Source organism: Phoenix dactylifera, chromosome 4, assembly GCF_009389715.1.
Source record: "Phoenix dactylifera cultivar Barhee BC4 chromosome 4, palm_55x_up_171113_PBpolish2nd_filt_p, whole genome shotgun sequence".
In the NCBI taxonomy this organism is placed as follows: domain Eukaryota; kingdom Viridiplantae; phylum Streptophyta; class Magnoliopsida; order Arecales; family Arecaceae; genus Phoenix; species Phoenix dactylifera.
In genome coordinates, this window is record NC_052395.1 from 21089942 (window position 1) to 21115681 (window position 25740).

The 25740-nt window shown below is 41.7% G+C and overlaps 1 protein-coding gene across 2 annotated transcripts in view; it reads right to left on the minus strand.

The window, feature by feature from the left end:
• LOC103712813 (lysine--tRNA ligase, chloroplastic/mitochondrial) overlaps positions 1-25523 on the minus strand; it is a 33280-nt gene extending 7757 nt beyond the window's left edge. Inside the window, exons 1-10 of one of the 2 annotated variants that reach the window (XR_005511671.1) lie at positions 25326-25522; positions 24884-25133; positions 23689-23901; positions 20705-20816; positions 20227-20335; positions 15308-15365; positions 14135-14203; positions 11429-11536; positions 8526-8618; positions 8226-8330 (exon numbers count right to left, since the gene is read on the minus strand). Coding sequence is in view for 1 of the 2 variants with exons in the window: in XM_039125830.1 (XP_038981758.1) it covers positions 8226-8330; positions 8526-8618; positions 11429-11536; positions 14135-14203; positions 15308-15365; positions 20227-20335; positions 20705-20816; positions 23689-23901; positions 24884-25120 (1104 nt within the window). In the remaining variant the exon portion in view is untranslated. Of the gene's footprint in view, positions 1-8225; positions 8331-8525; positions 8619-11428; positions 11537-14134; positions 14204-15307; positions 15366-20226; positions 20336-20704; positions 20817-23688; positions 23902-24883; positions 25134-25325 lie in introns of both variants that reach the window. The other variant, XM_039125830.1, reaches the window with a different exon arrangement.
• Between the last annotated feature and the right edge of the window lie 217 nt (positions 25524-25740).

Here is a 25740-nt window from a genome sequence, read left to right on the forward strand (position 1 = left end):
TAATTGAAAATTTATAATTACATACATATGTTTACCGTATTGATATTGTAAGGTATAGTAACTACAGTATAGTACGTACCCTGTACCGACACATGCTCCCAACACTTTTTATCACTCACAGCCATGGTACCATCCAAATCCAGATGGTGCAGTGCAACTCCACTTGGTTCTAATCTATAGAGACCGGTTCAGCATATGCCGAACCGACCCATGAAACCATAGCAGTACCTTTACCAATATGGTAAGGTAGGGGATTGTATGGGTCGGTACGGCAGCCCTTGGTAATTTTTATATTTCACGATGCATGCATTCATCAACTAACTAATGCTTTATTATTATTTTTTTTGGGACTTGATAACGTACTAGAGTCATCACGACACATGCATTCATCAACTAACAAATGCTTTAAAATTTTTTCTGGACTTGATAGCGTACTAGAGTCATCACCCTATTAGTTGCAAACCATAAAGATTGAAGAATTGGTGCAAAGTGGTAACCATGATCAAATTCACAAGCCTACAATTGAATCTTGGAGAATTCTCAGAATAAAGGTAGAGTCATATTATGCTTCTGTAGCAATATACTTGAAGTTAACTTTAAAAACATGAACTCCCACATTTACAATGTAGATTTGTAGTTGACCCATAATTTCGACACAGGTTACTCTAGGTCATAGGAAAGTCTGTTGGTTTAATCCTCAGGACCTGTTTGGATGATCCAAATGGATCCTCAGGATTGGAAACATGATTTCTAGTACTATAGAATATGTGGCCTAGCCCTACCCAAGTCAACTAGACCTCTCCTAGTCTGTTCCTGCAAGATAGGGGGAAAAAAGGACCCGGCGAGGTCTTTTTCTTCTCCCTATAGGATTTGGGTCAGTCCACTCTGAAGAAATTCCTCTGAATTCTGTGAATATAGGCCTAGCCCAGCCTATGTTTCTATGAATCTTGTTTGTTTGTACAAGATTATCCACATGAAACCTAAATGGATGGCCCAATCCATGAAACTAATAGAAAATTCAGCCTGTTGCTGGAAAATGGACCCGGGGGCGACCGCGGACTGAGGGGGAGGAGCTCCGGCTGGTGGTGCAGCGGCGGGCGGCTGTCACCGGCGGACCTGCAAGAAGCCAGTGGCCGGGGGTTCCGGCGCCGGCCCTCCGATGCTTAAGTCAGAGGGGGGTTTTAATGGAGAGAAGCAATGGAAAAAAATAATGGCCGAGGACGAAGGGAAAAGAGAAAAAAATCCCCCTTGCCTCGAGTTCTCCCCCCTTTTTATAGGAAGGGGTGTAGGGGTTACCTGTTATTGGACGTGATTGTGCGAATTAATGGGTTACCGTAAATGGCCCGAGATTTTGGGCTGGCTGGTGATCCGTTAAGATCATGTGCATTTAAATATTGACGGTCGTTGAGGCGGAGATCACAGGATTTGATCCCGGATGAGGAGGACTTGATTTTCGGTGGAGTGGGGAGGCCTGCTTCTCCCTTTGACTGGATCTTCCTTGGCCTTGAGGTCGATCGGGCTTAACTCAGCCGAGATCGAGGTTGTGAGCTCTGGGGTCGCCAGTGCCGCGACCGAACGCTCTGAGGTCGGACGCTCTGTGGTCGGGCGCTTGAAGAGTATGCTTGTTGTCGCCACGTTTATCATCAAGTGCCAGCAATTTGACCACGTGCTTTGAATGATCCATTTTTCCCCCAACACTACCTCCTAACTTCCGAGTTCGAGCCGTTTACAAGCTCAAGCGAAGTAGTTGTTTTCATCATGCCAGTGAGATCAGACAGCTTTAAATTGCTCCGTCATTTGGAGCGCTTTAGGGGCGTCTTCAATGAGAGCACGAGGCGGCGGCTTTTTGCTTTTCGAGGTGGTTTCGAGTCGTGGGCTCATGATGACGCTCCAATATTCGATAAGACGCCGCTTCGATTCTGTTTTTAAAGCGACGATCCGATGTTGATACGCTAGTTCGGTTTCTGAGGTCGGCACGTGGCGCGATCTGGATGGGAGGCGCGGCTTGGCCTTATCGATCTGAACCATCAGGAGTATCTATATAAATCCTGACCTAGCCCTAAAAATCTTTATTTGGCCGCCGTAGCTCTTGCCTTAGGTATTTCGGACTATAGCCCTGATTTCGTTCAATAACGCCCGAGGTCAAGGGGGACTGAGCTTGCGGTCGACGCAGCGGGGCATCCCGAGCTTAGTCAGGACATCATTAGATAGGACTCGAGGTCGCTACAGTAGGTCATCTTAGACCTAGGGCATCCCGAGCTTGGTCGGGCATCCGAGCTTGGTCGGGCATCCGAGCTTGGTCGGGCATCCCGAACTTAGTCGAGGCATCCGGAACTTGGTCGAGGCATTCGGAACTTGGTCGAGGCATCCGAGCTTGGTCGGGCATCCGAGCTTAGTCGAGGCATCCGAGCTTGGTCGGGCATCCGAGCTTAGTCGAGGCATCCCGAGCTTGGTCGAGGCATCCCGAGCTTGATCGGGCATCCGAATTTTGTCGGGCATTCGAACTTGGTCGAGGCGCCGCTAGATCTCCCCTAAGGACTCGAATCACCTCAGGGACACCCTGGAGTTCACAAGCAAATTATCATTAGAAGAAGCGTTGAATAATTAAGAGGAAATCTTAAGAAATGCCTTATTGGTTGCGTTTTCAGACATCGAAGACCTTTAGAAGGGCTTCACTGGTAGTATATTCGGAGGTTCTCGGAGTGCCAGCTTCGGAGAATGGGGGTCCCATCAAGGGACTCCAACTTGTATGCTCTGGGCCGTTGGACTCGAGCAATTCGATATGGTCCTTCCCAATTCGGGGCAAGCTTCCCTTGCTCGGTAGGTTGAGAAGCTTCAGCTTTCCTCAGAACGAGATCTCCCACTTTGAAGAGCTTGACTTTCACCCTGGAGTTGTAATATTGTGCCGCTTTCTGTTGGTACCTTGCCATGCAGATTCGGGCGGCTTCTCGCATCTCTTCAAGGAGGTCTAGGTTACCTCTGAGCTGTGATGAATTGGAGGTTGCATCATAGCTCTCTACCCTCAGCGATGGGAGCCCAATTTCTAGGGGAATGACCGCTTCCGTCCCATAGGCTAGGTTGAAGGGGGTCTCTCCGGTTGGGATTCGGAACGTGGTTCTGTAGGCCCAAGGACGTTGTATAGATCTTCGACCCAATGTCCTTTGGACCTGTCGAGTCTGGCTTTCAGCCCCTGGAGGATTGTCGGATTAGTCACTTCCGTTTCTCCGTTAGTTTGGGGGTGAGCGACCGAGGTGAAGCGATGGTTGATACCGAGCTCAGAGCAGAACTTCCTGAAGCGGGCATTGTCGAACTGACGGCCGTTGTCGGATATGAGGATGCAGGGGAGCCCAAACCTGCAGATTATGGATTTTCAGACGAAATCTTGCATTTTCGGCTCAGAGATTTGGACCACCGGCTCAGCCTCAACCCACTTGGTGAAATAGTCGATGGAGACAATGAGGAACTTTCTTTGTTCCGTGGCCTGGGGAAATGGCCCCAAGATGTCAATCCCTTATTGAGCAAAATGGCCAAGGGGCACTGATCGAGGTTAGCGGGATTGAAGGTCGGCACTGAATGTTGGCATTTCGCTGGCATCGGTCGCACCTTTGTATGAAGTCCGCGGCATCTTTCTGAAGTGTAGGCCAATAATATCCTTGGCGTAGAATCTTGTGGGCCAGGGCCCGACCTCCTAGGTGATTTCCGCAGATCCCTTCATAGACCTCTCGCATGGCATAGTCGGCCTCCGAAGGACGGAGGCATCTAAGGAGAGGAGAGGTGAAGGACCTGCGATAGAGTTTGCCTTCGTATAAGAGGTATCGGAAAGCCTGACGCTTGATTCGGCGGGCTTCGAGCTCGTCATCGGGGAGGATTTCATTCTGCAGGTAGCTGACGAACGCATCCATCCAGCTCGATTCAGTTTCAACACAGAGAACTGGTTCAGGCTCCTCGGTGCATGGCGCTTGGAGATACTCGAGCGTCGTGGTCTTCAGGAGCTCGCTCATGCAGGAAGTTGCTAACTTAGACAGTTGGTCCGCCCTTGCATTCTCTGCTCTGAGAATGTGCTGGATATCGAAGGCGTTTAGTGTGAAAGTGATATCTCGCACCTTTTGGAGGTATTTCTGCATTGATGGCTCCCTTGCCTCAAAATCTCCCAAGACCTGGCTCACAACCAATTGGGAGTCGCTGAAGACCCTCAGGCTTTTGACCTCGAGCTCTTTTGCCAACTTGAGCCCGGCGATGAGCGCCTCGTACTCTGCTTCGTTGTTAGAGGTAGGAAACTCGAAACGTAGAGCCTGTTGCGCGACCACCCCATCCGGGATGGTAAGAATGAAGCTTGCGCCGCTACCCCCCGAGGTTGAGGAGCCATCTACGTGTAGATTCCATGGCTGCTCCGGAGTATCCTCTTTTGGTGTGAGCTCGGTCTTGAGGTCGTCCGATAGGGTGCACTCTACTATAAAGTCAGCGAGCACTTGCGCCTTGATTGCCGGCCTCGGGCGGTACTCGAGGTCGAATTCCCCGAGCTCGACCGCCCACTTTGCGATTCTCCCCGCGCGATCCGACCATTATAGAACTTGCTTTATAGGTTGGTCGGTCGGTCAAGGATGGCGTTGTAGATCGAAGGCAAATGGACCACAAGAAAGTCCGCCCTCACAGTGCTCTCTCGAGGAGCGAGCCCGGTTGTGATAGGTAAGTTGATCACGCCTTCAACCGGGACCGAATCTCCGATGAATCCGACCAGTGGAGCATTCATTCTTCGGAGCTGGCCCTCTGTCATCCCATTCTTTGGAGAGCATCCTAATATTTCGGAGCTGGCCCTCTGTCATCCCATTCTTTGGAGAGCATCGTAATATAAAACGTTTGCCGAGCTTCCATTATCAACCAAAATACGTTTTACATCAAATTTATTCACGACCATGAAGATGACTACAGCGTCATCATGAAAAGTTTCAACTCCTTTTAAGTTCTCATCCGAGAACGAGATGGCTTCAGAGGTGCGTTGACGCTTCGGAGGGACTTTCCTCTCGGTCAGTTCTTCAGCTGAGCTCCCTTCGATCGGGCCTCTCCCTATGGTGTTGATGGTATCAGCGATAGGCCTGTTGTCGTTTTGACCTTCAGGCGGTGCAGCATTCTCCGCTGGCTTTCTTTCATCCTGCCGATTCTACACGAATCGGTTGAGTACCCCACGGCGGATGAGTGCTTCAATTTCGTCGCGGAGTCGAAAGCACTTCTCTGTGTCGTGGCTGTGGTCTCCATGGAAGCGGCAATACTTCCTAGAGTGTTGCCGAGTTCCCGACTCCCGCATCGGGGGTGGAGGTCGAAAATAGTCTCGGCCTTCTATTTCCACGAGAATCTCTGCCCGGGTTGCATTGAGGGGAGTATAGCTCCCGTACCTTTTCGGGAGCATCTTTGGTCTAGGCGAGGATCTCGGCCGAGGTGGGGATCTCGGTCGGGGCTGCGCCCACGGACGAGGCAGACTCCTCAAACGAGGCAGGTTTTTCTTTTCGCGGGGATACCTACTTCTCGGGCGGCCGCGCTCCTTGCAACACCTTGTCTGCCTCTTTGAGGCTTGCTCAGCTGCGTCCCGCCGGGAGGCGATAGCCTCCTCAGCCTTTGCATATTTCCGAGCTCGGGCCAGCATTTCGATGAAGTCAGCGGAAAAATTCTTCTCAATGGAGAAGAGGAACCTGTAGGACCGAGCTCCTGTTTTCAGCGCGGACATGGCGATCGACTGACCGAGCTCGCGGACCTCCCAGGTTGCGACGGTGAAATGGTCGATGTAGTCTCTGAGGGACTCTCCTTCCTTTTGCTTGATATCGAGAGAATCTGATGTTCGCCCCGGACGTCGACTGGCGGCAAAGTTGGCAGCAAACTGCCTGCCGAGCTGCTCGAAATAAAAAGACGGTGCTCGGCTTTAGACCGGAGAACCAAAGTCGAGTCGTTCCTCGGAGGGTTGCGGGGAAAGCCTTGTAGAGCACAGCCTCCGAGGATCCCTGCAGCCCCATGAGGGCTCGGTAACTCTCCAAGTGGTCCAGAGGGTCAGTAGTCCCGTTGTAGGGCTCTATTTGAAGCATTTTGAACCACGGTGGGACCGGTTCATCCTCGATCTGGCGGGAGAAAGGTGACTTGGTGGTGAACTCAAAGTCACCCTCACGCCTTGCCTTCTGGTCTTGGAGCGCCTCGATCTACCGCTCGAGTTTCTTGACCTTCTTGTCGACTTCTCCACCTTGGAAGATTGCCACAATGGTCTGTTCCGGTACTGATTGACCCGGGGTCGATTTGGCCTTCGAAAGTTGTGGCATTTTATCCTGGTTCTTCCCTAGCGGCTCTCTCCAGAGAGACGCTCGGGTTGAACCCTGGTAACAGCGTCGTTCTCCATTGTTGACCCTCGAAGAGTCATAGGGATCTCGGCCTTGGAATACCAGTCCATCTGGAAGGAGCGCTGATTGGACCTGAACCTGCGGGGGCGGCATAGGAGGGGCCTCCACGCGTTGCAGGCCTAGGACTGCTGCTGCCCGGGCCTGGACTTGCTGCACCGTGTTGAACTGCTCTGGCTGGACCTGAGGAACTTGATCTGCCGAAGGCCTTGGTGGCGGGTTCTGGACTGAGTGGCCAGGACTTGGTGCGCGATGCCGAGAGGCATTAGAGGCTCCTCTGCTCCTTAATCTCATGGTCACGACTGGGGCCCTTCCTCTAGCGTCAACTGTTGCTGAAAATTGGACACCGGGGCGACCGCAGACCGAGGAGGAGGAGCTCCGGCTGGTGGTGCGGCAGCGGACGGCTGTCACCAGCAGACCTGCAAGAAGCCAGTGGCCGGGATTCCGGCGCCGGCCCTCCGATGCTTAAGTCAGAGAGGGTTTTTAATGGAAAGAAGTAATGGAGAGAAGCAATGGAGAAAAATAATAACCGAGGCCGAAGGGAAAAGAGAAAAATCCCCCTTGCCTCGAGTTTTCCCCCCTTTTTATAGGAGGGTAGGGGTTACCTGTGATTGGACGTGATCGTGCGAATTAATGAGTTGCCATAGCGATTGGACGTGATCGTGCGAATTAATGGGTTACCATAAACGGCCCGAGATTTTGAGCTGGCTGGCGATTCGTTGAGATCGTGTGCATTTAAATGTTGGCAGTCGTTGAGGCGGAGATCGCGAAATTTGATCTCGGATGAGGACTTGATTCTCAGTAGAGTGGGGAGGCCTACTTCTCCCTTTGACTGGGTCTTCCTTGGCCTTGAGGTCGATTGGGCTTAACTCAGCCGAGATCGAGGTTGTGAGCTCTGAGGTTGCCGGTGCCGAGACCGAACGCTCTGAGGTCGGGCGCTCTAAGGTCGGACGCTCTGTGGTCGGGCGCTTGGAGAGTATGCTTGCTGTCGCCACATTTATCATCAAATGCCAGCGATTTAACCACGTGCTTTGAGTGATCCATTTTTCCCCCAACACAGCCCAATCCTACTAGATTACCCAAACGGGCCCTTAGTGGCAGAAAACTTCCTAGCAAGGATTTGATTACCAAACCATACCGGTATGTACCGGAAAACACTGCATTAAACAATAGAGAGGACAGATATCTGGATTGTCCCCCCTGCTGAGTGTCGGTGCCAAGGGATGTACCATGGAACGTTTGATATGGCCTCTACCAGTTCAATACTGGTATGGGTACCAAGCCAGTAGTTAAAACCTTGCTTCTTAGGGTGCCCTAACTTGCCTCAGAAATCCCCCATAAACTTGCCCTGCAGGCTGCAGCTGCCATGTAAGCACTTCCTTACAATAAATTGTTTTTTAAGAGAACCGTTTACCAAGAGTTGCTTCCATATCAAGAGAGTGGGTTTTAATCTCTTGTACTCAAAAATTATAAAATCAATATTCTGATATTGGTAATTAAAAATTCTTATCAAGAGATTATATTCTCACATGTTTGATGGTTGGTGAACTCATGCTCTCATCTCAACAGAGACTTGCTTCACACATGATTCCTCCATAAAAACGCTAATATAATATCAAAAAATTGAGATAGATATCTTGAAACGCTGTCTTCATGTAATTAAAGAGGATATTAACAGTAAATGATGCAATGGAAGTGATACAATGTTAAAGCAGAATGCATGAGATCAATGCATGCTGAAGCATGATGAACTAATAGCAATAAATTTCCAGCTCCTATTTTTGATTTAAAAGAAAACAAGGTTGTTGTAAGTAGACTATATCTGGAATAGTGACAACAATTAAACTATACCTGATAATCAATGTTCAGCTTTCCATGAACAACCAGAGCACATCGAGTAACTATTTCCTCGGCCATGTTCATCATGCTCTGATAGTCTGAATATGCTTCATACATCTAAATGCCAATATAAGACCCATATAAATCAGTGTTTGCTTGTGAACACTGACTCTTAGAAAAGAATATAGTGATGAAATAGCAAGCTTGAGAAAAAGATCATCAAAGGCTGCTTATGATTTGCAATGAAATTTTACACATACTAAACATGCGGAGCAATCACAATGAAAGAATTAGAAGGAAATTAAATGTGACCTCAATTGTGGTAAACTCAGGATTATGACGAGTCGAAATGCCCTCATTTCGGAATATTCTCCCTATCTCAAATACCTTCTCAAGGCCACCTACCTGCCATTTATAGCAAAAGAAGAAATACTTTAAACAAAGCATTCACTAGTTAGAATTTCAAAAAACACTAGAAAAACAATATAGTCAAGACAAACAAAACAAACTGATGATCCGACTAACTCTTGCAGAGACTGAAATGAATGAATATTATTGCACTTTATATAGGATCTGGATATCACAATATCATATTTTAAATACACATCAGTGATTACACCTCTATTTTGTTATGCATATAGTGACCAACATGCACATTTGAATCAAACTTCTGTTAAGCAATTAATAGAAGTGCCTATTAAAACTTTCCATATAAGCTCCCCAGATTGATTCACAAGCATCAAACAGCGCATCAGTTAACTGCTAATGGAGTTTACATAATTAAGATTTTAATTACTGGCATGTACAGTCTGTATCCACTATACAAGTAAGATACTGGTAATCCGGTACCGAGACACCCACAATATCAGTATCACATCAATGTGTGGAATTCCATCTATATTTTGCTATGCTGGCACCAAGAGGTGTATCATGTGGCTTCCTATTATAGCATACCCTACTGATGCTAATTCTTCAACCCTAGTTTAATCTTATGCATCTCATATAATTATTTGACACATCCATCAAATAGCTAAATCCGGTCATCGTGAGCACCATCAATTGACTAACCCAACAATATTATAACAATCAAGGTATAAAATCCTGATAAGGTACCCATATTGAGTGGGGCAAGTCCAGTATGGTACCAAACATATTGTACTATATTGGCAAATGGAACAGTAGTTGGTGTCAACACAGCAGCTCGCACCTTTTTTTGTACCACTATGAAAGCCAGTAAGTCCAGTTTGGTACAACCAGAATGGACTGGTACAATCCGGTACTTAACTCCAAGATAAAAATCTTGACCAGATTCAAGTGTAGCTGTGTGTTGTCTACAAAAAGGAGGTTTTCTAGTTCAATTACTAGCTTCTCCCTCTTTTCTAGTGAAAGGAGACATTACTCTCATGACTGTAGGTCTCATTGTCCAGTTACACTGTAAACCAACTAAGCATTTCCAGTGTTAAGGACTTGAATATTGTGCTTTTTTTTCAGATTTATGATCCTCCATGATGGGATCCCTTAATTTTGCACAGCTAGTTAGGTCCGATTTCAGTTGGTTTAATCCCCTTTCCATTTGTTTCACAACTAGCATACAGGTGGATTCCCAATTTCTTGTGCATATTTTCTATATTGGGTTTTCCACATCCACATTTATCAGCTCTTTTTGTCGTCTCTTAATGACTATTGATCCAGTTATCACTCAATCATTTTTCATCTCTCAACTTGGAGCTTGGAATTCATCTACTAGCTGTTCAGCATATCAAGAATTTTGACAGTTTTGTACAATTCATAGTCCATCTTACTTTCTCCCACCTCAAAGGAGACACAATATTATGTTTGTTCAATCTTCAAGAAGCTTATCTTAAGAATTGCAACATACAAGGCTAAGATATGCTAGATAAACTGGTGGAACCTATCAAAAGAAAGTTTAGGGACTATTTGATTGATAATCATGCCATGGCCATCATTGCACAATAACTATTTTCTTCAATCCAACTAGAGTTAAACAATTCTCTAGTGTCACACTCACACCAATATGAGACTACATGAATAGTAGGAAACAAGAAAGCTCTATACATTGGTAATAATTTATTGGCAAATATTTCCATTCTGAAGCATTATACCTCCTCAATACAAGTACCATCTACATCAGCATCACTAATAACTTGAATAAATTCTGATGGCTGATGCAACTAATGCTGGATGCTGCGCCTACGCATCGCTAAATCTATTCATTGCTGAACTAATAAACCAATAAAGATATAAAATATCAACTATCAGCACATAAATCACTGATTAAGCCCTGCTGCTCTTCAATGTTGTCTGTTACATCTTGAAAGTATGATGACCTCATTTTGCACTTTATATCAATTTTTAAGATTTTCACCTGACTGTTACTCCAACCAATCAGTATACATTCACCTGTCTGGTAAACCAATAAAGATATAAAATATCAACTATCAGCACATATATCACTGATTAAGTCCTGTTGCTCTTCAATGTTGTCTGGTACATCTTGAAAGTATGATGACCTCATTTAGCACTTTCTATCAATTTTTAAGATTTTCACCTGACTGTTACTCCAACCAATCAGTATACATTCATTCACAAATTTGGTGAAATTAAAACAATAAAAATATACAGTTACAACATATTCAAATCCAATGAATACGATGCAATGAAGCACATTTCATGTATAGAATCATTGTTAAATCTTAATGTAGAAGACATGTACAGGCTCAATGAAAAATTAAAGAAGACAAAAAAACAGCACACTGAACAAGTGTGATAAAGTTTATGCCTGACATTTAGAAAACTAAATGCTCCCTACAAAATGAAAATGCTTCATTTTTAATTTATTCATCTGGATGTGGAAGGCAATCATAGAAAAAAAGATTTGTGAAACAAACTGATGAGCTCCTGTTGATAGCAAATTTATCACTTGATAGGAATGAAGGGAAAGAACTATTTCATGGAGCCATCCAAAGTGATAAGTTTACTGCCTATCCGCAACCTCCTCTGTTTTGCTAAATGTCAGTTAGAAAATACATTTTAAGTGGGCAATCTTATTTTTAAAAGCAAATAATGAATGCAGTCACTCATTTAAACACATTCTGAAGCAGCATATATAGAAAAGATGATTCAGAAGGTGTTAGATGCATGGCTTTAACATTATAAAAGCAATAGTTAAAATTTAAATGATACTCCAACCTCACCAGCATTCTCTTCAAGTGAAGCTCTGTCGCGATTCTTAAATAAAGATCTCTTCCAAGTGAATTATGGTAAGTAACAAATGGCCTAGCATCTGCACCCCCTGCTGCTCCCTGATTCACCATTAACACTCTTAAATGATGGTCACCAACTATCGATAACAGAACAAACATTTGGGAAGAAAGCTTCATTCATGCACATGACTAGAAGGTAACAGATGACAACATCCGCATAAGGTTGATGTCTAAGAAGTTCAGGGCACCAGTGGCATGCATATCTGTTTGATGGAATAGAAGCTTAGGATAACAAAGGATGATGGTGAAGGACACCATATTATCATTGTTTAGTATAGTTATAAAATGTTTTCACTGTACTCATATGATGCTGAAGGACATCAAACAATTAAAAGTAATAACCTGGAGAGCAAGCTTGACTGTGGTTCACTAATTTTTGCAGTTCAATATTAGAACAAGGCAATCAAGCACAAGGAGAATTTGAGACAAAAAACAAGTAAAGAGCACAACAGCATTATATATAGAATGGCTTGATAGAAGGAAATAAAGGAAGTGACTGTAATTATATAAGATAGGGTCCATCTTCCAAGGTCTCGCCGACTTTTTCTGTTAGGGTGTGGGAATAGTATAGCTAAGTCATAAATCAAGAACTGATCACCAATATATAAAACTAGCATGCGGACTGTATTAATCAATAAGGATAGATGTGAATATAAGAGTAAAAAAGGCTAATACTTACTTCAGGCAGTCTAAAAGAAAGCACATGAAGAAACATATAGGACTATAAGCAAGCATTAGGCTCTAACAACAGGGATGGGAAATGTATTTCCATGTCTATGTAATCCCCAATAACAATTTTGGGAGATTTATGTTATCCTTGCAATGATGCAATAATTGTCTCAAAAAACCACATCACAGGATGGTAATGACATTTATCCTTTGTCTCTCTAGGTTGTTAATACTCATCAACATGGTATGTTGTACCGTATCGAATCGGACGGTACGGAGCGTACCAAACTATACCAGTTTGGTATCCGGTACGAATGGCGTACCGACACTCGGTACACCAAAAAAATTTCATATTAGTGTAGCACCGGTACAGGGTCCGGTACTAAGACGGCGAACCTTGCTCATCAGGCTCTCGAAAACTAGAAAGAATACAGCCTGGAGTATAATGTTGTGATGATCCGAGAAGCTCGTTGCATACATGCAACATGTCCATTTGCCTAGATCAAGTCCCCATTCTGGACATGTATGGGCCACCTGACCAATAAAATGTCAAGGTCAGCACTTGAGATCAGTTTGCGAGCCCTTAATACCAAACCTATACAAATGCCCAATAAGATAAATCTATGTGATTATGTTGCCAATTTTTATGGCAAGTATATACTATTATGAATTTTAAAATTTAACTACCAAAATTTGATTATGTTAACCAAGTTGCACATTGATTTGGTCATTTTAATGTCTTGTATCTTACATCAGCAAGGTCCTATGAAGTGCATTATTTTGTTTCTTTTTTCGCCTCTTTTCAGCCATCATCGGAAAAATGTAGGAAAAGTCCAAGTAGAAACATGCAGGACAAAAGCATCAACAAGAAGAAACTAGCAAAGTCATTATCCACAGTTAAGTACTCATCAAATACCTCTCCCAAGCAATTTCCTTTTTCTTTCCTTCAAATACATGCAGGACCGATTGGCGCACGGCTTGAACCATACAATCGGTTCAATATACCCCCCCCCCCAAAAAAAAAGGGTTGTTTCACCTCCGCCCGTGCTTGAAACGTTCACCTTCCCCTGCGCTCAGACCTCAATGGCAAGAGGCATCAAAGTATGCGTCCTCCCTCTCTTTATCTCTTCTTCCTCTCTCCCCCCTCCCTCTCCCTCTCTCTCTTTCTTCCTCTCTCTCCTCCCTCTCCCCCTCTCTCTCCCGGTCTTTGTTTTAGAACAAGGGAGGGCGGTGTTAAACAATTTTTTATTTTCGAATTTTGAATTGAAGTCGACGCATCCTTTGCCAATTTCAGTTCAAAATCTGAAAAAAAATAAAGAGGTTGTAATGCCCCTGGCATGGTATGGTAAAGATTTGGAGTGTACCATGCCGGTCAGCGACCAGCACGTCCTGGTACCAATTCCAGAAACTTTGGGAAGTGATCTTCTTCTCTTTCTCTATCCAATTCTTTAAAGGGAACAAAGGAGGTAGTCACTCTGCACCTTGATTACTGGAATGTTTTTGTTGGGATGGGAAAAAAGGGGAAAAAAAAGAGAGGGTTTTCCCTATCCAATTCTTTTAAAGGGAATAAAGGAGATACTTACTCTGCACCTTGATTGCTTCATTGGGATGTTTTTGTTGGTTAGCCAAAAATGGGATGTTTTTGTTGGTTAGCCAAAAAAGGGATGTTTTTGGCTCCTTTTTTTGTTTCTTCTTCAGGCTTGCTTTCTTTTTTGCATTCACTGACTGTTCCTTGTAAATTATATCATACCTGATAAGAGCTAATGTGGTCTCATTCAAAAATATTGGTCCTATTGGCGGATTAAATCAAAATAACAGTTAAACAAGCTTTTATCTCTGGTTACAGTTGGAAGAATTGGTGAAAAAGGTAGCAGACTAATCATACATGTATCTGGAATAAGAGATATTACATGTGTCCAAGAAACTCCAAACATACTGAACCAAGCAATAAAACTGCAAAAGGCAAACCTGTAAAACCGGAGTCTCAACTTCAATAAAGCCCAAAGATTCCATTGTCTTGCGGATCTCGGAGACAATCTACATTAACTTGAGAAATGTATAAATACCAATATGCAATAAAAGAAATGGACTAAAGAAGGTAAAGAAGGGAAACTGTTTGGCTTTAATGTGGCATAAACATATAAGAAGAGTTGGAGAAGTTGTGATCTTTCCTGCAGAAATACATATGAAAATTTAAGCAGTTCCAAGTAACGGCAACTGGCTAAGGTAATAAAGGATCAGAAAGCAGACTGCAGGGCAGTATAGGATCTTAAAGAAGTTTGGAGTATATCAAGCGGTGCAAAAAACATAACTGTTTCTCCAAAAAGTGTAGATTAAAAATTATCCAAAAGCAACAAATATAGTCAGAACAAAGATGGAAAAACCATAAAGCATGATGTGGACCACTAAGGAACCACCAAACAATTTCCGGAGAAATGAAACTACAATAGGAAAAGACTAGTAGAACCGAACATATTTGAGGCATTAATGGGGAACTTTAATGTTAACCAGTTCAAAGAACAAAGTAACTAAATATTATTAGCATAACTTGAATCACGTGCAGCCATACACAGCATGCAAACAACAAAGAATTTCAAAGATGGAGAGAAGATGGGGCAAATTAGTTTTGTGGATGGCTAATTTAAGTTCTTGTCCTCTCTATTGAACGTTGTGGTTCTTCTATCTTCTCTATCTGTAGTTTCTCTCCAGCTTCTATTCTTCTCCCTCATTCTCTCTTTTCTTCATTTTTCACCCTCCAATTATTCTGTTTTTTTTTATTTTTTCCATTTTGAAATGTAAAAAAACTAAATGAAAGTTATTTCAGCCATTTATTTCTGCAGTCTGATGCGACACGAGTCTGCATCATTTTTCCCTCTCTTAGTAATTACATGAATTTACCAAATCCTTTGGAGTACAGGAAAATAGAAGGATAATGTATTATGTCCCATTATATGCTAGTACTGAAGGATAATTTTTTATGTCCCACATATTGATTATCTTGTAAGGACAATAACAAGGAAATGAATAGCACCTTCAAAAGCATAAAGCAATATTAGAGTTCAATTCTTCAATCACCTTTACCAATACATAATTAAAAACATCGAAGGGTCTTAGAAAACAAAATAATATATGATTTACCACCTTTGCTCTTATTCGAAATACATCAGCAACCTCAGGATTTGCAATCATGTCAACGTACCTGAGCATAAAGATAAAACTAAAATTACAGAACATGTTATAGGAAACCAACTGCAAAACCAAGTACAGGTAGCTAAGACATGATTTAAATTTATCATAGGCATGAGTTCTGGTTCAGCAAACATCTTCTCTAACTGGTACCAATCAAAAATAAGAAGGGGGAGACAAAATATATTGCAAATTTACCAATGGACATGCATTTTAATAGCAGGCAATCATACATGAGCATCCAAGCATAGCCCCCCTGCTACTAAAGATCTTACATTGACTGAAATGTCTAACACAAAGCATATTATGTACAATTTACAATAAGCCAGTATTTTCAAATTTAGGCTTTATTTAACCATTGATTCAAGTCTCCTTGACAATTTTTCCACTTAAGAATACATAGATAACCTTTCTTTGTAGATTCAAAGCAATGTAATGTTTGCATCATTTGACAGGTGCAACACTCACTGTAATTGACTGAGATTTATAAACCCATTTTATAATTGCCATCTCTCGAATATTGAAGGAACATTAAAATAGCAACTGTAGTTCTTGGTATTTGAATATGGAAAACAAAATGTGCATTTGAGTAATGAGTCAAAATAATTAATAGAATAATGATATAAAGAAGAAGAAGAAGAGGAAAATAGAAAACTTCAGATTTGGCGTTGACATAGGAGGAAAAAGATGGGTAAGAGGCACAGATTTACTGTTCTTTTCCTCACAGAAAGGAAGCTGTTCAAACCATAAGAACTGTTTGTATGGCGTGAAAGTCAATTGCAGTGGAGAGTTAGTCAAGCAGTTCATCCTCATCTTCTTATATACACTTTAGATCGTGCCTATGAAAGGCTAAGACAGATTCAACAGCTTCCTCTTGATAACAAATGAATCCAATTCAACTGGAATATAATACCTATATCTAATGTCTTAACCATGGTCCATCGAACCGGTCTGTACCGGCCAGTTCGGCCCGGTACAGACCGGTCCGGCCTGGAACCGGTACCCGGACAGCGTGGATACTGGTTCCAGCTGTTTTCGGGCTGGTACCGACGGGTACGCATGCGTACGGACTACGTACTAGTCTCGTACCAGCCCATACCGGCCGGTTCGCACCGGTACCAATTTTTTTTTTAACTACAGCGCGCGTGCTATGGATGTTAAACCACAGCGCTCGCGCGCTGGCGTGAGAGCGCGTAGCCCTTTCCTCGGGGCAGAACACCCCGCGCGGGCGCGAGGCCGCGTGCCCACGCGCGGTCCCCCCCCCTCACGCTGTTCAACCGCACGCGGCGCGATTTCACGGCGCGCGGGCGCGATTCCCCACACTAGGAATCGCCCCGCGCGCAATTCCCACATGCCAACTCATCCGCGCGGGGCAACATACGAGTGCGCTCCCCCGTGCGGGTCATAAATGCCATAGAGTGGCATTTAATACCACTCTGTGGCCAGCCCTGGCGCATCCGCGTGCGGACGCGAACCAAAAAAAATTCTTTTTCCATGGGCATCCGCGCGCGTCCATGAACCAAAAAAATATATATAAACAAAAGACCGGTTCTGGTACGAACCGGTCTCGAACCGGTCCGGTAGGCGACCGGTACGCCTACCAGTACTGGTTCAGCGTACCTTGGTCTGGTCTTAACCAATTATCTCCTATTATTAGCCCAAGCTTTATTCTGCACCTTATATAGAGTTTGTACCCCCAACTCTGAGAGAAAAATATTCTACTTTAAGTAATCCGGAATTAATCATAATCCAACCTAATACAGACCCAAATAGATACTACTGCAAAAACCTTTAAAAACAAGAGGAGGAGGAGGTGGAGAAATGGGATCTTAGATCCAATATGCTACTAGATGGTGACGCAAAAAAAAGAAACATAAATCTCTATAAGCTAGTTCCCAAGCAAATAGTCATGCATCAAGGTTTCAAGATGTTTAATTCATCTCATAGAGCAACAACTAGATTTTCTCAACTGTCTTGATGTCTCTGTTTCCTAAGCAGCTAGCTCCAAGCCCTCTGTCTTGTCCTATGCAGTGGCATGGGGATGTTTATGAGCCTGCTTTTCTTATACATGCAAGAAATAACTATCCTAAGTAACCGTTTTTCTTAGACAGAGCAACAAGTTCATCTCCTGCACGCCATTTTCAAATTCTCATAGCCTCACATTCTTTCATGCTTCAGTCAGAAAATCACAGTGAAACTAAAAGAATGTGAGCAGTGATAGGAAAATCATCAGGCAGAACTTTCTCATAACTGAACCAAAAAAAAAGAAAAATATAGCAACCATTGCTCAGCAATGAGCTTCCCATCTTGGCAATTAAGATGTATTAATTTGCGCCTTATTGGAGGCTCACCACCCAATATCTCCACCAGACCTCTAAAGACCAGTTCCAAGGCACCATAAGGTTATAATTTTTTCTCACATGCAGCTCACTCTTGAAAATGCTTTTGCCTCATAACAGCATGTTAGACTGATGCGTTATCAAATTACATTGAACCAGAACAACTTATGTACTCAAGTGTCTCCCTTTTCATCCTCAATATCTTCAGTATGGTTAGCTGGTTTTCTAAAATACTTCGAAAAATTATATGTAAATATGCCACACAACAAAAGTGTTTCTTTTTTGGTAAACCAGGAATTATGTTAATCTAGAGTAGATACATTCCATGGTATCAGATCAAACAAATTCCCTAAGTTGTGCTGGGTACATCAACAGAAGTGTTTTTAACGAACTACTAACTACAGTCTCTACTTATATCAGTCAATTTGGAGGCAAATGCTGAGCATGTTTTTTTCCTTTAACTGACAGGCAAAATAATAAATGGCATCTACCTCTCAATGATGATAAACAGCATTCATATACCATGAAAAGCTATTCATACTTATGCTTCCACACATCTTTCACTTCTCTAACTACAAGTTGCAACTAATTTGTAGAATATGTATGTCTGTTTGTATGTATGTATAAATGTTGTGTGTGTGTCTCTACATGTATATACATGGACACATACATGTATATATGTGTGTGTGCGCGCGCGCGCGTGTGTGTGAGTGCCCATATATATATACACACACACACACACATATATATATATATATGTATGTATATATGTATATGTATGGATGCATGTATATGTATGGATGCATGTATATGTATGTATGCATGCATGTATATATAGTGGTGAAGGATATCTCCTGGTACAACTCTTTATTGTCTTAAGGTTTTAAATCCCAAACCCAAGCCCTATATCGGTCCGAGGCTGGATTGAGATGCTATTGAGATTCAGGAAGGTGCCATCCCAGCACTTAGGATCAAAGTACGCTATCTCGATACAGGCCTCATATTAATGCCACCCTATCACACAGTGCCAGTATGCTCGATACAAGAGCTGGTTCAGCATCCCGACACTCAGTATGGTACGCCCTTTGTACCATGTACAGGTACAGTACGGTATTGTATGCTTCGTGCCATCTGATTTGGTGTAGTACATCCCGTAACGACCAGTTCGGTATGATATAGCGTACCTTGCTTGGGATAGATGGAAGTCTCGATGACTCGATAGGATGCCATTGTTTTTGTTTTTAATTATTGTTCGTTGTTTTTATGATTGTTTACAAGGGCTTTAGAGTTTGTTTGTCATAATTTAGGTTTATGGTGCCAATACCAGTACCTACACCATTTTGGTATCAGGTTTGTGTCCATGACCTAAGCCCTATTCCTTTCTTCCTCTATTTCCAATGTTAATACTCTAATTGAACTAGAGGTAGTTGGTTCATTTTGCATCTTTATATTGTATAATCCACTATTGATTGAGGGCATGCCCCATCCAAGTAAAAGTAGAAAGGAGGAATGGAATATTTTGACATGACTACTAAAGTTGCACGCAAAAGTGTCATGTTCTTGATTAATACAATGAAATTTTGAAGCCCCACTAAGATGGTATTTTAGTGGAGAAAAATACAATTAATATATCATAAACGATTTCAAGATATTTTTTGTCTAACAATCTTGATGCATATAACACTGGTTTGTGAGGTACCTAGGTGGAGACACAATAAAAATCTCTATCGGCCACAAATAAAAATCATGACAAAGGCTTTCTTTTCTCACTTAAGCACTTGCAACAGGCTTCTTCAAGGTTGCTTTTCAACCCATAAACAAGAGGGCAAAAGTTAGAACAAGAAAAAATGAATGACCATCCTAAGTATTGAGACACTGGTAGCAACCACTCCAATTCATAGCAGCTGAGACAGACCGGGATGATTTGGTTTTGCATGTATAAGGGTCCTGGACCCATCTACGGACCCAGAACTTCACTGATCCAATCTAAGACAGACTGGGACTTTATCCTAAGGTCAAACTTTCCTCAGTTCACATCCTAAGTTTCCAAAAATCATTCTAGGATGATGATTATAGGTTATGACATGATGAAGCTCAGCAAGCAGATGCTGGAAAGCTTATACTGTGCTCATAAAATACACAAAAAAAAAAAATTAATAAAGGCATACATACAATGCATCATTATAGACATAGATATCCCTAAAGCTGATGGTTTCAAAATTAAGCTACTCCAAGATAACATGCATATGACATAAAAATCATGTGCAAAGATTCTAAAGTTAAAAGACTCTGCATGTTATAAAAAGAGGATATTGGTGTCAAACTACATACTTGTTGAATAAACCAGCAAGGATATAGCAAAATTCCATATAAAGCAATAGAATTGAAATCCTATATAGATATTTGAAGATTATATTTAAAATTTAAGGAAAAAATATTGATTACTTATTATAATAATATTAAACATTTAATCATTGTTCTATTAAAAAAAAAATACAAGGAAAAGATGATACGAGCCAGTGAAGAGAAACTAACCTCTGACGATACCGCTTATCGATATCAGTTAAGCCATGATATTTATCTGGTAGTGGGACCAAAGATTTTGTAAGGATTTCAAAATACTTCACGTAAACAGACAGCTCCCCTGGAAAAAATAAGGTGATTAAATAAGATGAATGTTCAAGCGGCAAAGAGAACTATATGGTAATCTCGACCACCAATAAGTTCTTCAAAAAAGCAGACATGTTTATGGCCCTAGATAACATATGTAATGTATTAGATATGGTTCCAAAAATTGGCCAATAAAATCCAAACTTATACTTCAAAATTTAACCAGAAAACTCCATGCCTTGGCAACGCACCAATTTGAAAACATAAGACTAGATTTTTCTGATGAGAAGCACAAGATTGTCTGAGTGTAAACATTGAGCAAAAGATATAGAGAAATAGTTTTGAATGCCATAAGCAAACAAAGTAATTGACGAGATACAAAGGGATTTGCTCCACTGCTGACCTTTCTCTGTCCTCTTTATGGAACCACTTGCACCCAAAATATCACCAACGTCAACAAATGTCTTCAACTGCTCGAATTGATCCTCTGCAAGGCTTTCTTTCTCACAGTAAAGCTGCAAATGGAGTGAAAACATTAGAGGAAACCACACACATGCATATACAATTGCTAAACAAAATGAGATTAACGAAATATGGATAGCACCAAAACTTTTACAAGTGCTAAATGCTTTTGGGAAAGCTCTGGATAGGAGATATCAAAAGAAAAGCAAGTTTAAAGTGGAAGGAAGACTCATGGCAAGTTAACTAAAACAATGGCATAAGATTATGAGTACAAATTTACAAATCAAATGTAACTAGAAACAAAAGCCAAACGTGAAGACAAAAATCAAACAAATTATCCTATTTTGAAGTTGTAAATATTAATTTAAGTCTCAATACCATATCCCATACCAATATCAATATGACACTCCCTAACCCACCACAATGTATGTTGTTTGAGTTGGCACAGCACCCATATCATTTATCTATATATGGGCATACCATGCCCCTATACGTACTTTATTGTACCTAGGAGGAACAGTACTCCTTGTTCTAGTCAATATCGGACAGCACTTAACACATTGGTGTTATGATGATAATGAGTGTAAAAATAGTGGATAAACCTATGATCTGCCATACCGCCCCGTACCGTATAGAGAGGAAACCGCTATGAAACTTAACTTCAAGTCAGTACAAGCTCCATGCCGCTTGTACCGAGATGTGCCGCCCCATACCAAGGTATACGGCCCTGTATCGAGGTGCGTACCAAGGTGTATGGAGATAAAAATAAAAAAAAATAGTTAGAAAGCTATTTCGGTATAGAAATATATCATACCATATCATACTATACCGTACCAAACCGATAAGGTATTGATATGGTATCCGGTACCAAAATTGCGGACCTTGGATAAACCTATAAATATTCTTTTTCTTTTCTCGTCTTTCTTTTCTTGTGCTTTAACAACCTCACCTCTTGGGAGTTTATGATAAGGTATACTAGCAAAGTAACATGTTCCCTTCACAGACCCATCATAGGACAGTGTAGAATTTCAAGACATGACCAAATTGATGCAACAGATGCAAGAGATGCACATGATGGAATCTTCACAGTCCTAGTACCTGCCTTCGCTACACAAGAAGAACCACCTAATTTTTGAAGAGGGAGATGGGGAATATGCAGCAATTTCGCTCCATCTTCCTAAACCATGCTAGCTCTTGTTTCTCTCAAATGAAGGAAATAAAAATGAACTGCAATATTAGTTTCCCCTGCCAGCTAGATTTCACCAATAGGTATTGCGAGATAAAACTATAATAATTATGATTTAAGAGGAGTTATGATTATTTTTAAATAACTTAGAAAGGACCATCTCCATTTTCAAGCTAGATACACCACCCAGACCTGAATTTAGTGGTGGATAGTCAATAGCAGCTTGATAGCTAGTCAATAAAAAAAATTGCACATGTAATGTAGCTTAGGTCCATATTGGGTCAAATTTAGTTATTCTGATTTTGATTATTATTTTCAGTTAAATTGCTATTTTTATTGTCTTAGATGTCTTTTATTGAAGAAAACCTTTAGGGTCACTTTCCTGAAGTTTTTTGAGCCCTGATATGAGCCGGATTATCATCTGAAGGTCCTACTTTGGGTCTAGCATGGGTTAGAAAAGCTTTAACTTCATTAGGATTGTCGATGGAAAAATTTCTAGAGCCTTTTATATGGGATCCTTGGGAATTCTGAATTTACTATAGATGGAAAAACTTTAGTCATTTTTTGTTAAGAAAATGAATAGCTTTTATATTATTAATTTAGATCAGAAGTCCTTGTTGAGTCAAATTGTTCAAGTCGTAGACTTAGGTCCAATATAAGCGAGTTAGATCCTTTAATACCACATTGTTTTATGGTTGTTTGTCTGTAAATATGCATTATGAGAACACATGAATAATATATATGGATTATTTTGAATGAAGTAGTTCTTTTTTGAAGATCTTACCCTCTGTCATTTCTTTCTTCCCTCTCTACCTCCTCCTCTTTAATTCCAACTCATTGAATGAAGTAGTTCTCCTTTTAAGAAATATTGCCTCTTCTCTTCCTTGCTGCAGATTTGAGAAAGATATATATTCAGATCGATCTAGATCCGAAATTCATTTCAGCTCATATCTATTCTCCTTGCAGCCCTAACTTTAAGGGGCTACATCAACCTAACTTAATGGGTTCAACATAAGGCAGAAAATACAAATTGTTGAAGTACATATGAAGTATTCAAATTTATAGAAGTTCAACATTGCAACAAAAAGAATATTTGGCATTTTTTAAGTAATTAGCTAACAGGTGTGGTATACAGTTGATATATAATATTAACGTAAATGCATACTTAACCAAGGTTTCCCATTTATCCAGCATTCAGTGCAAGTATGGACTGGAAAATATCAAACAGCAATGCGTTATTGGCTAAATGCAAAGGTATGTGCTGGTGTACTGGTCATACTAATTCATATCATAACATGATGGCATGTAACCATGTTTATCGCATAACTGCATCAACATGGGCTAGCATGAACGATACAGCAGTATGTACAAAACACCACATAGAGCCTATAACCTGCCTGCAGGGTACGTATTGTAGAATGAGGCATTGTCCAAACTGGCACTTTATTCTCAATTTATAGCAAGTCAACTATTAAATAAATTTATTCAATGCCAACTATATAGATGTTTAGGAAAATATAAAACTTTTAATTAGTCATCAATTATTCTATTTATTACTTTAATGCCGCAGACATAATGGAGCTAATCCTTTTCTGCCCCTTTCCTAAATCCTGTTTTAATACAAGTTGGCATCTAAATTAATCGGTTAGCTATATGGTGCAACTATAAAAGAAGACAGGAATTTGCAAATGTTATTTTATAGCTTTGGAAAGAAGATAGGTAGAGTAGAAGAGGCAAACCTGGATTGTCCCTGAATCATCTCTTATAGTCAAGAAGGCAAGTTTACCAAATGCTCTGCGAGCAACATTTCTTCCTGCAATGGATACAGAGACTTCCTTACATTCTTCACCATTTGCCAAATTGCTATAAATTTCCTGGAGCTGGCTTGCAGTGTGACTTCTGTCCCACTTATATGCATAAGGCTCATAACCCTTGCTCCTCAACTCTTCCACCTAACCATGAAGCAATATTTAAGGTTAAGGGCAGAAAAGGCAAAAAAAACGCTACAATATAATAACAGAAGTATGTTTTGTGTATTCAGTTATATTTCTGAAGGGTAGATTGAGTCAATGCAATTGCCATGCAATAAGATGCACACTCAATAGAGCTAACCATTTTCTCAACTATAATACAACACAGAAGGCAAAGAAAACTGGGCACGATATTAAGGAGTTTCAGTTTTCTAGAACTAAGGACATAAGGAAAGTTGAAGAGAGCCCTCAAAGTTGCAAAAAACATATTATTAAATTACGATGCAAGGTCCACCATGCAGTCCTTTCACCAATCACAAAGCAATGGACCAAGAAAATATACAAATAAGAAAAGATTGAAATTTAGCAGCCATAAAAGTTGAGAATAACACGATATATCTTACTAGCATGTATAACATTAAAGCCTGGCATAACTGCTTGATGAAACCCTGAATACTTGCATTGAATTCCTTTCCCTTAAACATGTATGAACTGACCTTAGGAAAACGGACTAGCTTTTGAGGTAAATCAATTAGGAGATCCAAACTGAACCTTTTGGATTGAAATTTGAATGTGAACTGTATCTGTATGCACCATTCGAAACTTAACCCATGAACAATCAATCCTATTAGTCTCATTATTGTTACCACCCTATCAATCATCCCTCGTGCTGTCTCCATTATCTCGTGCTCCCCTCCCATTTTGACGAGGATATATGATAAGCAATGAATTCAAACTTGCGAATTTCTGGATGCCCCGGAGAATAACTTTCTAAACTAAATATACTGAAAGAGACAAATCAATTAATCATCCAATGCTAACAACGATACATACAGGTAAGAAAACCTTGAATCTAGGGTTGTCAACTTAAGTTCATTTTTTTGAAGGAATACCTAAAAAGTACTTATTTTCTTGATGTTTCAGAGAATAAAGAATAAGGTGAGATCGAGAGTGGGAAGATTGCCTTTTTAAGACGGATGGCGCGAATGGAGTCTCTGTCGGAGGTGGAGGAGGAACTTCGGCGGCGGCGGTCGGAGGTCCCGGGAGGGACGATAGGGGAGGGCGTGGCAGCGGCGGTGGATGAGGACGAAGAGCAGCACCTGACTCTGGCCCTAGCTTTTGTCCTGATGTTGACGGGGACGGCCCTGGAGCCCAGAGTGATGAGGTGCGACGAAGACCTCCATACCCTCAAAGCAAACATTCTTGTTCTTGGCCTTCCAAGGAGATCAAGGCACGTGAGAGAGGAAAGAATGGTTAGAGAGAGATGATGGGAAAGAGGGGAGAGGAGGAGGAGGAGGAAGAAGAGTAGGGTGGTGAGCGATGGCAATGCGGCGGATTGAGGTGGGAGAGGGGGGTGCGGGGAGGGAGAGGAGGAGGAGGAGGAGGAGGAGGAGAGGGCGGCGTACCTGATGCGTGTGGTGCGAGGCGGCTTCCCGTCCGGTCTTGTGCGGCGAAGAGGACGGTAGAGATGTGGGGTGGCGGAACGGGAGACGGCGGTATGGTGGCGGAGCCGAGATAAGGAGAGGCCGGCAGCCGGAACCGGAAGAGAGGGATTCTTAAATCTTGAGCCGGGATATGGCAAGGAGATATTTTGGAGCAGATTATTAGCGCCATGTTTGGTATCAAGCCCTTACTTTTTTATAATTTCATATTAATCCCCCTATTTTTTTTGGGGTTTTTTTTGCATGAATATCTTTTCTTAAAAATTTAAATTTACGTAAATACCCTCTTAAATTTATATTTATTTCTGTACCCTCATAAAATACTATTTTTTACAAATACCTCTGATAGAGGGAAAAACGGATCGTCCAGCCCACAACT